Here is a 12,689-nt window from a genome sequence, read left to right as displayed (position 1 = left end):
TTAAACAGTAAAAAGGAAGTATGTGTGCATGAGAGTTTGGGGAATTAAGTGGGGAATTCCCTCTGGAATAGAAACAAGAGGAAGAATGTAGTACAGAGCTCTTGTGGGCAGTGTCATTTGTCATCACAACCAGCAGTAGATCATTCCAGATTAGGTAAGTTTTGAACAAGTTTGTTTGTTTGTGGGAAGTTCACATTTTAACCCAATATTTATTCAATGGTAAATGCATAATTGTTGGACTGGACTGATAGTGCTTCTGTCTTGTGCAGCCCGGGAGATGGAGATCGAGACTGCAGATGAAGTTGCTATTGTTGGAATAGGATGCAACTTTCCTGGAGGTAACTTTGGGGTAAAAGCAAAGCAGGCTGTGAGTGAACACTGAAAAGCAGAGACTTTTATTAATGTTGAAATGGAGGAAACCAACAGTTGTTGGCTTGTCCCTTAGTTGGATTGTTGCTTTGCTGCTTGTGGGATCTTTTTGAAAGGTGGTGCTGTGGTGGAAACGGATTAGTTTAAATTTGTCTGCTGACAGAAAGACAGACAAAAGAAGCTGCAGTGCTGGCTGTGGGCAGGGCATTGAGCTGCACATGAAACTCATACAAATGATCAGGATGGGTCTGGGATGACTTGAACTTTCTCTGTGTTCACTGGCTGGGTGATTGTGTAGTGTTACAGGACTCTGCATCCATAGGAACAGGGCAGATGAAGGGTTGGACATTCTTATCAGCCATGCCTGTAATATGAACAGATTGGGTTTTCCTAAAAGAAAGCTTCTTGCTTTATTACAGTAGGTGGAGTAGATGCAATGAGATGGTAGCGAAATGGGGAGAGAAGGTGGTTAAGGATTTTGTGTGATCCTTTGCTTTTAGACAAGCAGTGAGAGGATCAGTCATGCTTTTTCATTTTCCTCTCACCAAAGAATGATCACTTCTTTCTGTGGCAAGTCTGCTTGAGCAGCCTAGATTTACAGGCGGGAGGTCCTTGTTGCTAATTGTGCATTTCTGAGTCTGCGTGGGGAGGGGGAGCACACAATTTAATCTGTTTTTAAAACTTTGTACAACAGGAGATGGAATTGACAATTTCTGGAAAGTCCTGGAGGAAGGCAAAAACTGCACTGTAGAAATCCCCCCTGAGAGGTTTAATACCAAGGAGTGGTATGATGCAGATGGTAACAAGCCAGGAAAAATATGTACAACACGAGCTGCTCTTCTGGATGAGTGAGTCTGTTACCCTGCTGCACTTTTGTAGTACTTAGACTATGGGTACAGCTGCACAGGGGCTGTGATGGGGAAGAATAGCAAATTACAGTAAGGTCAAAATAAGTGTCTTTTGTTTGAATTCCACATTCACCTAAAATCCTCAGGCTGTAGAGCTTCATTCAAAGGAGAAGTTGACATGCACAGAAGAAATCTTATTGTCTCCTGAAATTTATACTTGGCAGGGTTGAACCATAGGACCCAGAATTACTTTAGTGCTTAGTCCCATGTTAGAGATTGAATCCTGCTCTGAAATCAAGAAATGATAGAAGGCCATATAAATCTGATCTTGGGATACAAGATTAAAGTTGGATTTGGTCTTTTGTAAGCATGGGCCTATTTTGAAGATGCTTTCAAATATAAATATACACAAAGTAGCTATGAATGTATTGTTAGAGAAGCATGGGTATCTGTTGAAAACAGATCTGAGCTGATCCTCTGCTTTTTGGTTTTAAATTAAGAATATTGGTCTGTATTTGCTGAAAATAATCTGAAAAAAACCCCAAGAAAACAAACCTAGAAAGCAAGGTTTTGTGGGGAATTCTTTGCAGTGAGAAGAGATTCTCATTTTGTTTATAACTTGTTGAAGCTATGACCAGATTACTGCAGAGGGAGTCTCATTCTGCACATTTCATAGTTTGAGGAATCCAGTTGGTAGTAGTGCGATAACCACGAGAATAAAAATGGGGAGGAGTGGGCTCTTAACTCTGAAATGCAGAAGCATTGATAAAATGATAAAATGAAGCATCTTTGGCTTATAAACATTTTCTTCTGAATTTCATAAATGGGATCTGTGGCCTAAACACCAGTTACTGCTCAGCTTTTCATGAAGTTGCAAAAGATGTTTACGGTGAGTCTAGAAGTAAATGGATCTTATATACATCTGTCATATTTTATTCTGGTCTGTGTATTTCAGGTTTAATTCATTTGACAACCACCTGTTTGGGATTAATAATATGGAAGCAGAACGCATGGATCCACAACAGAAATTACTGATGGAGTGCACATACAAAGCCCTGGAGGATGCAGGAGTCCCTGTGGAATCTATCAGTGGTTCCAAAACAGGTGTTTTTATTGGTAAGATGAAAATTTCATGTCAAAGAAAGTGTGTTTGAAGCTCACAAAGATTGGAGCAATCCCTCATAACCTTTCAATATGTTATCTAGCACTGGATCTAGACTGGAGATCTAAGGCTACTGTGCTATGGCACTAGTGGTTACTTTTGGTAAGAATTACCGGGCTACTCTAGAAGTTCATGGTACAATTCCTGTATCTCTTTTTGGTGCTCTTCTTCCTGTGTTCAGGCACTGAAGGGAAGCAGGAAACTGCATCTGCAACCCAAGCCTTCTTAGGAAAGATACTCCCAAGCAAGGCTGTGATGTTCCACCCTTAAGGGGAAGGGAACACCCAAGATGAGTAATTGCTTGGGTCTGCAAAAAATCACAAAGTTTTAACAGTAAATTACACACTTGGCATGGAAATTGGAATGTTAGTCCCTGACCTGCTACATCAGCATATGGCAGTGGGATGTGGAGAAAGAGGTGGGGTGGAAGGAAAAGACAAGGGAAGAGATGAATTAAAGAAGCGGAGAGAGAAAGAGGGAAAGAAAGAGAGAAAAAGAGAGAATGAAAGTGGGGAAAAGAGAGAAAAAGAGAGAGAGAAAATGAGAGAGAAAAAAAGAGAGAGAAAAAAAGAGAGAGAAAAAGAGAAAAAGAGAAAAAGAGAGAAAAAAAAAGAGAGAAAAGGAGATCACCAGTCATTCTTCCAGTGTTGGTCTGGGAGAAATGAGATGTCCAGGGTCTTGGAGGACCCCCCAGATTTGTTGGGGGTACTTTTTTAAAGAGATGCTTCCGTGCCCTGAAGATAGGTTGCTCTCTTTCTATGCAAATTATCATGTCCAGTTCCTTCTTTCAGAACTTTTTGGAAATGCATCAGAGGATTTGGGGTTCTTGGGTGTCTCAGTGCCCTCCCACCCCAGATGGACCTTGGGTCAATATTTCATTCCTGCTTCTGTCCTGGTGCTGCCCATTGTTTGTTGATGGGGGTAGAGTGGTCTGAAAGTGCCCAGCAGAAAAGGACCTGGTGGTGCTGGTGGTCAGCAGCTGAACATGAGCCAGTGTGTGTGCCCAGGTGGCCAAGAAGGCCAGTGGCATCCTGGCCTGTGTCAGCCATAGTGTCACCACAGGAGCAGGGCAGTGATTCTTCCAGCTGTGTATGGCACTGGTGAGGCCACATGGTTGAGTCCTGTGTCCACTTCTGGGCCCCTCAATTCAGGAAGGAGATTGAGGTGCTGGAGTAAGTCCAGAGAAAGGCATCAGAGCTGGGGAAGGGTGTGGAGCACAAATCCTGTGAGGAACAGCTGAGGGAGCTGGGGGTGTATAGCCTGAGAAGAGGAGGCTCAGGGGTGATTTTATTGCTCTCTACAACTGCTTGAAAGGAGGGTGTAGTGATGTGGGGATGAACCTCTTTCACAGGCAACTGGAGACAGGGTGAGAGGATATGGCCTCAGACTGTGCCAGACGAGGTTTAGAGTGGACATTATGGAGAAATTCTTCACATAAGGGGTGATTTGATATAGCAATCAGCTGCCCAGAGAGCTGATGGAGTTACCATCCCTGGAAGTGTTTGAGGAAAGATTGGATGTAGCACTGCATGCCATTATCTAGTCAACAATGTGTTATTTGTGCAGAGGGTGGACTCAATGACATCAGTGGTCTTTTCCAACGTAGTTGATTCTGTGATTCTGTGTCTCTGTGGAGCAGAACAAGGATGTTTATCCCAGAGAAATGCTGCCCTACCTCCTCATGGTCCCGTCTCATTTTGGTTTTTTTAACAATTCTTGGTTATTGCTGACCAATTCTTGGTTATTGTCTTGGTTGGCTCCCTGACTATCCGGCAATCAGTGTTTGACACATACACATTAGCTCCTTATCTTCTGGGCTTCTACACAGGCCTACAATTTCCCTCCAATATGCTGTTTTCCAGTATAATTTTGGTTGAGGTGTTCTGGGGATTAATATCCTTTTAAAGCAGCAGAAATCCTGCTGTGGACATTACAATGGTACCAAGGTGTACTTGTCCAACTGCCTTTGCCAGTACCCAAAAAGTTATGGACAAGATGATACCAGATGCTGTTGAAAGATATTTAAAGGACAATAGTAGAGTATCAGCACATTATTGCTGGTGTAATCTGTGTCTCTTTGAAAAGGAGTTTTCTGGGGGAGTTTGCTTGATGCACCTATAGGGGAAATGTTTTAGATTATTTTAGTCTGAGAGATACTCTTCTTCCATTGAGGGCACTATACCTTGCTCTCTGAATAGAGCTACTGCAATTTCCACACATGCTCATGGACTTGGGATCCACCATATTTCAAACATTGCATTCCCAGAAATAGGACACAACTGGTCTCACAGGCCCTGCTCTTCTTACTATTTCCTACTGCTTGCAAGTGTGAAAAAAGTAAGGAATACAAAATATTAGGTGTAGTTTCGTGACCTTTAACTCGGTACATCTGAGGAACTGAGGTTAACATCTTGTACATTTATGTCCAAACTACCCTCTTTGTAACTTGTTCATCTTAAATGTTCTTATAGCTAAACTAAAACAACCTGAGTCTCAAAAGTGTATCTCAGTCTCAAAGTGATATCTAAACAGACTCCAGAGATCGTAGCTGCATCATACAGTGAGCTGAGCCATCAGAAAGGGCATTTCCTGGACAGGTAGGAATTTCCTGTCATTTCTTGGGCAGGTAGGAATTTCCAGTGTTAGGTATGTGTGTGTAAGTTGGTCCAGGGGAAATTGCTGCAACTTCTCCCTTTGACTTGTGTTGGAGCAAAGCTTCATGACAGGAGCCCTGATGCCATATGGTTTCATCTTAACACTGAAAATCAAACCACACCACCAGGTTTTGAGCTGTGCATGCCTATTGTTGGCTTGGGTTAACTTGACCCAATACAACAACTTGACCCATCATATATCTGATGTTTTCTAGGTCTCATGAATCGAGACTATGAAGTCATGGCCAGCAGAGCTGTGAATGAAATAAATCATTATGATGGTACTGGAACAGCAATGAGCATTGCTGCCAACAGGGTCTCTTTCACATTTAATCTGACGGGACCATCTCTGACTGTCGACACTGCGTGTTCATCTTTTCTTTTTGCTCTGCACTACGCCTTGCGAGCCATTAAATCAGGTAATGGGACTGAAGAGGTGCTGGATGATGAAATCAGAATTCCTACTGTTTCTGTCTATCACCAGGGCCATCTCAACATGCATATGTTTCTGTTTGACTCCAGGAGACTGTGAGGCAGCAATCTGTGGTGGGGTGAACTGCATCATCGACCCCCGCACCTTTGTATCTCTCACTAAAGCCAAAATGATCTCTCCAGAGGGCATAAGCAAACCCTTCTCCAAAAAAGCAGATGGCTATGGAAGGGGAGAAGGCTGTGGTGTTGTTTTCCTCAAACCACTGAAAAAGGTAAGATTGCTTGTGAAGCAGCCTGAAGTAAGACTGGTTGCTTGTCTGAATTTTGTGTCTTCAGCTCTAATAATGACTATTCCAGAGAAGTTTTTCCAATTCAAGTTTAAGATTAATGAAGCATTTCTTTAGAATTTATCAACTTTCCCTAACATAGGGAAAGGAACTCACATTTAAAAGTTATCATAATATTCTGGTTGTTCTTGGGTTTGTTGTGTTGTCTTGTTCTCTTCGCTACAGAAAAAGCATGAGCTTATTAAAGACAATTTAACTTTTCATGGAACAGGCAAAGGAAGACTACAGCAAAATCTGGGGTGTGATAAACATCAGTGCAGTCAATCAGAATGGCAGGTCCATAACTCCAATCACGAGGCCGTCTCAAATAGAGCAAGAGAAGTTACTGCGCAGCATTTATGGAAGTCGTGTTGATCCCTCAGTTGTGCAGTACATTGAAGCCCATGGCACAGGAACTGCTGCTGGAGATCCTACAGAAGCTGAGAGCCTGGGTAGTGTCATTAGCAAAAACAGGTCTTCCCGAGTTTCCATTCTGAAAATCGGTTCAGTGAAAGGAAATATTGGACACACTGAATCAGCTGCTGGAGCAGCTGGGTTAATCAAAGTGCTCCTGATGATGCATCATGGAAAGATTGTTCCATCCTTGCATTACTCAAAGGAGATGAGCAGCATCGATACAGAGAAATTAAACCTTGCTGTTGCCACAGCTGTAGAGCCCTGGGAAGAATCCAGTGAGTATGGAAGAGTAGCTGGCATCAACTGCTTTGGATTTGGAGGAACCAATGCTCATGTTGTAGTCAGGCAGGTGAGGCAGCCAGAGCCTCTTCCTGCCTTTAAGAAGCCCCTGGAATTAGTGCTGCTGTCAGCAGCATCCCCTAAGTCCCTTCAGATGACAATGGCTGACACAGCTGAGCAGCTGAGCGCAAGGAACTCCGTAACTCTCCCGAGCCTGGCCTATACCTCTGCCTGCAGAAGAAGCCACGCCAGCTACAGGTACCGAAAAGCATTTGTCACAAATTCCCTCCAACACTTGCAGCAAGAGCTGAGGCTGGCAGCGAGCACGGAACCTGCCATATCCAAAGCAGAACCACAGCTGGTGTTTGTGTTCTGCGGCAACGGCGTAACGCTGAAGGAGTTCAGTGAGGCACTGCTGAGCTCAGAGCCGGTGTTCAGAGACAAGTGTAAGGAAATAGAAGACCTTTTTCAGCAGCACGCTGCCATCAGCCTCCTGCCAGCAAGAAATCATAGCCCAAAGGACTTGTTGAATCCAGAGTTTTCTCAGCCCTTGCTGTTTGCCCTGCAGGTTGCTGTAGCTTCCCTCCTGAAGCACTGGGGCATTAAGCCTGTTGCTGTTGTTGGCCACTCAGTGGGGGAAGTTGCTGCTGCACACATTGCTGGGTACCTGTCCCTGGCAGATGCTGTCAAAGTGATTTATCACCGGAGCAGGCTGCAGGCAAAGACTCCCAGCGGCAGAATGCTGGTGGTTGGAAACATCCCTGTTGAAGAGATTGCTGAACGCCTGCATCCCTACTCAGGAAAGGTGTGCATTGCCGCTTTCAACAGCCCCATTTCCTGCACCTTGTCTGGGAGTGTAGAGGCTGTGGAAGCTGTTCAGAGAGAGTTAGCTGAAGCTTTCAGACAGAGAAACATCTTTCTTCATGTTTTAAATGTTCCAGCTGCGTACCACAGTCCCAGCATGGATATGATACTCAGGGAGCTGGAGGAGCAGATAGAGCCTTTAGAAAAGCAGAAGGGGGAAATAGAAGTGATTTCAACACTGACTGGGGCAGCTGCATCTGAAAATGACTTTTCTCAGGGCAAATTCTGGGCGCAGCATACTCGTGAGCCTGTTGCTTTCACACGAGCCATCCAAACTGCAGCCAGAGGCAGGGAAAACGTGGTGTTTGTGGAAATAAGTCCTCACCGAGCACTGCAGCGAAGCATAAAAGAAACGCTAGGGAAAGGCACAAAGGTCTTGTCCTCTTTGCAAACAGATGCAGAATATCAGACGCTCTTCACCCTGGTAGGAAATCTGTTTGAACTGGGATTTAATCCCAACTGGCAGCACTTTTATGACGGGTATCAAAGTGTTCCTGTGGCCATTCCACGATATCGATTTGATCGCCAAAAAGCTCATGAACTGTCTGGATACCCATCAACAAGCAAGCCGAAGAGGTGTCAGCGCCAGTCATTCTTTGATTTACAGTATAAACAGTGACAACTTGGAGTTTGGCTGCCTGGTGTCCCAGGAAACGACACCGTACTTATATGAGCACAAGAACAATGGAGTGGCCTTAGTCCCTGGTGCTTTCTATGTGGAGCTTGGTCTGGCCTCTGTGATGAGCAGCTCAGAACCCAAAGTGCCTCTGAGCACTTACCAGCTGAGTATCAGTTTTTCTGCACCGTGTGTTCTTGCACAGAATTCCCAAGTGCTGAGTATCAAGCTGAGTCCACAACAAGCCATGACAACCTTTGAGGTTCTCTCTTCCTCCAACGCAGTTTATGCTGCTGGCCAAGTGGCCAAGGGCCTTGAAGGTGTGGTGGAAGAAAGCAGCATCTCTTGCCAAGCCATCTATCGAAGATGCAAGTCAGTGATTAGCAGAGAGGAACTTTATGAAGCACTGTCTCAGGTTGGCTTTCAGTATGGCTCCATATTCAGGCAGCTCAGTGATGTGCATTATTGCCAGGAGCTAAAGGAAGCTATAACAAGCATAAAGGTGAATGAGGAGACCGCCAGAGACATGTACAGCTACTGTATCCACCCAGTGCTGCTCGACTGCTTTCTGCAGATGACCGCTGTCCTGACCTCAAGGACAGTCCACTCCAGAGCAGGTTTTCCTTCTGGGATAGGCAGCCTGGTGGTGCTCCGCCCACTGCAGGAGGAAATGATGATATACATGAGAATGAGCAAATCCATGGGGAACTGCCTTGAGGTCTGTGGGTGCTTTGTGGACAAGCACGGCTCTGTTTTGGCTGAGCTCAAGCGCGTTGCCATCACTTTCATGAAGGAATCGTCTTCCAGAGACAATGAGTTTCTGTTTCAAAACAAATGGAAAGAAGTCTCTCTTTCACAGACAATTGGACATCTGGGGTTTAAGCCCAGAGTCCTTGTGTTTGCAGACAAATTTGGGATAGCTGAGCAGCTCAAAAAATACTTACATCCTGCTTCGAGATATGTTATGTTTGAAGGCTGGGATTGCCTCGTGGAAGGTGATGCACAGAACAAAATGAGAGAAGAGGTTAAGGGTTATGATGAAATTCTCTTCCTGTGGGGAATTCAAAGGTTAAATGAAGATTCCCCAAGGAAAGCAGTAGATCAGTTGGCAAAGTGCTGCGAAGCCTATCGCCAGGTAGTGGTGGCACTAAGAGAGAAGAGGACTTGCTGCTCCGTCAGAGTGATCACCTACAGAACAACAGAGAGATATGTGGACCACATTAACTGTGGGTTTGCATTGTATGGCATGACCAGAGCCTGTATTGTTGAATTTCCAGAAATCACATTTCAGTTGATTGACCTCAGCTCCTCCACTTCCCTGGACATCTCAGTGTTAGCAGATGTTCTTATCAAGTACAAAGGTGGGGACTATCCAGAAGTCTGCATCAGCCAGGGAAGAATTTACGTTTCCGAAATCAGACGCACACCTTTTGTAGATGCAGATTATATCCAACCCATAAGATCACTCCAGAAATCACAATCATTCACTTTGCACACTTCTGATCCATACACAGCAAAAGACTTGTCTGGGGAATTATCCACTGGCACTGCAACTCAGCTTGACAAACAAAGTGTAGAAATTCAAGTGGATAAAATTTGTTTGCACTCAGAAGATTATTTTCCCATTAGTGTTTCTAGCTGCAACTTTGGTAATACACTGTATTGGAACTCCCAGGCAGGGGACAAACACAGGCTTCTAGCTCTTGATTTCAGTGGCACAGTCACTGCAACAGGCAGTGATGTGAAAAAAGTGAAAGTGGGAGATCACGTGGTTTCATGTTATCCCACTGCTGCATCATCCAGAGTTCAGATTCCAGGAACAGTTTGTTTCAATGCAAGGAAATTCCGATTCCTCCAGAATGTCCCTTGTGTGTCATACTTCATCATTGCATGGGAAATCTTCACTCAGAAGTTACCCAAAGGAAAACATGGCAGAACATTGGGTATTATTACTACAGAGCCATCCTCAGTTCTGTGCCACGTCCTTTCTGCAGCAGCAGAAGAGACGGGTTGGAGAACAGTCCTTGCAAAGCCCACTCCTAACGTGTTGCAGTATATCAACCTGTGCAGTGCCCTTGTTATTCTTCCTCCAGTCAACAGACTGTCTCAGGAGGACCTGGCCCACATGTCCTTTCTTAAAGATGTGGTGATCGTGTGTGGCAGTCAACAGTCAGATTGCATCCAGAATGTCAGTGAAATTGATCATGAAAACGTCAGCTTTCATATCCTTGCCATTGCCCGCCTTTTCCGGAAAGCACCTCTAAAGGAAGTGCAGAAGACCCTACATGCCTGGATCAGTTCCATGGATATGAAATGGTTTAGAAATCTCTCAGGTTCTGTTTTTCAGCAGACTGAGAACTTTGAAGGGCTAAATTCTGTGATGTCCTATTTCACCTGCACTTCTGTCCCCCTTGCTGTCCTGAGAAGGCAAAAGGACATCAGTGTGCTTTCAGATATCCCATTGTACGAGCCCCAGAAGCAGCTGTTCAAGCAGAATGCTGTTTATGTAGTAGCTGGGGGGCTCACTGGACTTGGCTTTGAAACAGTGAAATTCATAGCTGAGAACGGGGGCGGGTGTATTGCAATTCTGTCCAGGAGAATTCCCAGCAGTGAGAAGCGAGAAGAGTTAAGGGCTTTGCAGCAGCAGTACAAAGGGAGCAAAGTAGTGTCTGTGCAGTGTGATGTGACCTCGAGCAGTGATGTTGAGAAAGCTTTTCAGTCCATTGCCACCACCTTTATGGGGCGTCCGATCAAAGGGGTGTTCCAAAGTGCTGTTGCTTTACACGACGGCCACCTTGAAGTGCTGAAGCTGGCTGACTTCCACAAAGTGCTGAGCCCAAAAGTAGCAGGGACCCTAAATCTACACTGGGCTACCAGAGACCAGGAGCTTGACTACTTTGTGTGCTACTCCTCTGTTGCTTCCTTTCTGGGCAATGCCACCCAGACAAACTATGCAGCTGCAAACTCTTTCCTGGATCTCTTCTGCCTCTACAGGAGGAACTGTGGGCTCTCAGGCCAGGCCATTAACTGGGGTGCTTTGAACCTCGGCATTCTGCTCAACCAAGACCACATTCAGAACATTCTGGAATCCAAGGGCGTAGACATTCTGCAAGTGCATGAAATTCATGACTATCTCAGGAAGACCTTACTTATAAACAATCCGCAGCAAACTGTTGCCAAATTGAACTTTCACACTTTGTATCATCATGTTTTTCGTCAGATTATTTCCCTCAAAAGTCGCTTCATGACACTTATGTCAGAAGATTTCATGAACAAGATTGAAACGTCTGAGGAAGCTGAAGTCCCAGAGACTGCCTTTCTCAAATCTGAGGATTACATCACCTCACTGATGAGTGACCTCACAGGAGTGAACGCAGATGAACTAACCATGAATACGGCACTTTCGTCTTTGGGCATGGACTCTATGTTAGCCATGACAATTCAGAACCGTGTCTTTCGGGAGAGAAAGGTGGACATACCTGTAGTGAAACTGCTTGATCCTCACACAACTCTGTCAAGTTTAGTGGCGGTGTTCGAAGAAACAAGCGATGCAGACGGAACAGTCGAAAAGAAGAATGCTGTGGTTGAAAGTGCAGAAAATGGGAGCAGGCTATAGGAATCTCCCCAGTCAGGAATTGTGTAACTTTGACAATACTCAGACCCTTTGCAGCATGTCAGAATGTGTAATTGCAGAACGTCTGATGATGCTGAATGTACTCATCTGCACTGAATTTTTTTTTTTTGTCCCCTCTATAATTTTTTTTTTTTTTTTTTTTTTTTTTTTTTTTTTTTTTTTTTTTTTTTTTTCCATGCAGAACACTGTTTCTGGTAATCCCAAACAAGCAGTTTTAGGAAAGTAAAGCCAGAATTGTTCAGAGACTATTTGAAGGAGATGCATAATCTGGAATAGAGACATGTTTTCCTCTTAAACCAAGGATTCTTATCAATTCCCTGTGAGTCAAACTTCCAGTTTAGGACAAAGTGCAGTGGAAGACAAATGTTGATCTGAGTATAAGTAAATCAACCATATAAATATGTCTAAGTTACACTCCTTATGCATGACTGACACTCCAAGCCCTGCAGCTGCACTGTGAGAGTTTCATGTACAGAGTGACAACTAGTGGCTTCAGGGGTTTCAGCTGTAAGAGAACTGTGCCTTGCTCAGGGTAGTATGTGTTTCAGAAAAGCAAGTATCTTGGAATCACATGAGGCCAAAAGAGTCAATTTTCTGGTAGAGAAGGATTTGGAGCTGGCCAACACAGAGAGGGTCTAATGTGAAAACAATGGAGAAATGGGTTTGTGTAGTGCCACTACCAAAACAAACATCTCAAACTGGCAATAGAAAACACAGCTGAGCAACTGAATGCAAGAAATCAATTGCTCTCTCTAGACTTGCCAAGTTACCTGCTCATAGAAATGTCAGGTTTTTTGGTGATTTTGGTTTTAGCGCTCAGCAGAAGAAATCTCTGTCTTCATCTTTTAAATGTGTGAGATGTGTTCCATAGCTTGACTCCACTACTAGAAACTATGGGAAAACCTCCTGAATTTAAACAAATAGAAATGGCTTCTTCACTGGCTGGGGTTACTGCTTCTGCAGAGGAGGTCACTGAGCAATGCATAAAAAAATGAGGCTGTGTTGGTTTTAGGCAAGCAATAACACAGAAATAGGAGGAAAAAAGGGAGTAAACACATCCTCAAAGTTATGTGATATGTAATAGACAC

The 12,689-nt window shown here is 44.3% G+C and overlaps 1 protein-coding gene across 1 annotated transcript; it reads left to right on the top strand.

The window, feature by feature from the left end:
* The first annotated feature begins 277 nt into the window (after positions 1 to 277).
* Positions 278 to 11,583, top strand: LOC115901343 (highly reducing polyketide synthase PKS6-like). The gene is given in 7 exon segments (XM_030943938.1): positions 278 to 338; positions 1,064 to 1,217; positions 2,173 to 2,333; positions 5,249 to 5,452; positions 5,556 to 5,737; positions 6,024 to 7,880; positions 7,882 to 11,583. Coding segments are annotated over 7 exon segments (6,321 nt in total).
* Positions 11,584 to 12,689: the final 1,106 nt, after the last annotated feature.

Source organism: Camarhynchus parvulus, chromosome 2 (assembly GCF_901933205.1).
Source record: "Camarhynchus parvulus chromosome 2, STF_HiC, whole genome shotgun sequence".
Lineage (NCBI taxonomy): Eukaryota > Metazoa > Chordata > Aves > Passeriformes > Thraupidae > Camarhynchus > Camarhynchus parvulus.
Note: the sequence above shows the minus strand (reverse complement) of the source record. Positions and strands in the feature narration are given on the sequence as shown.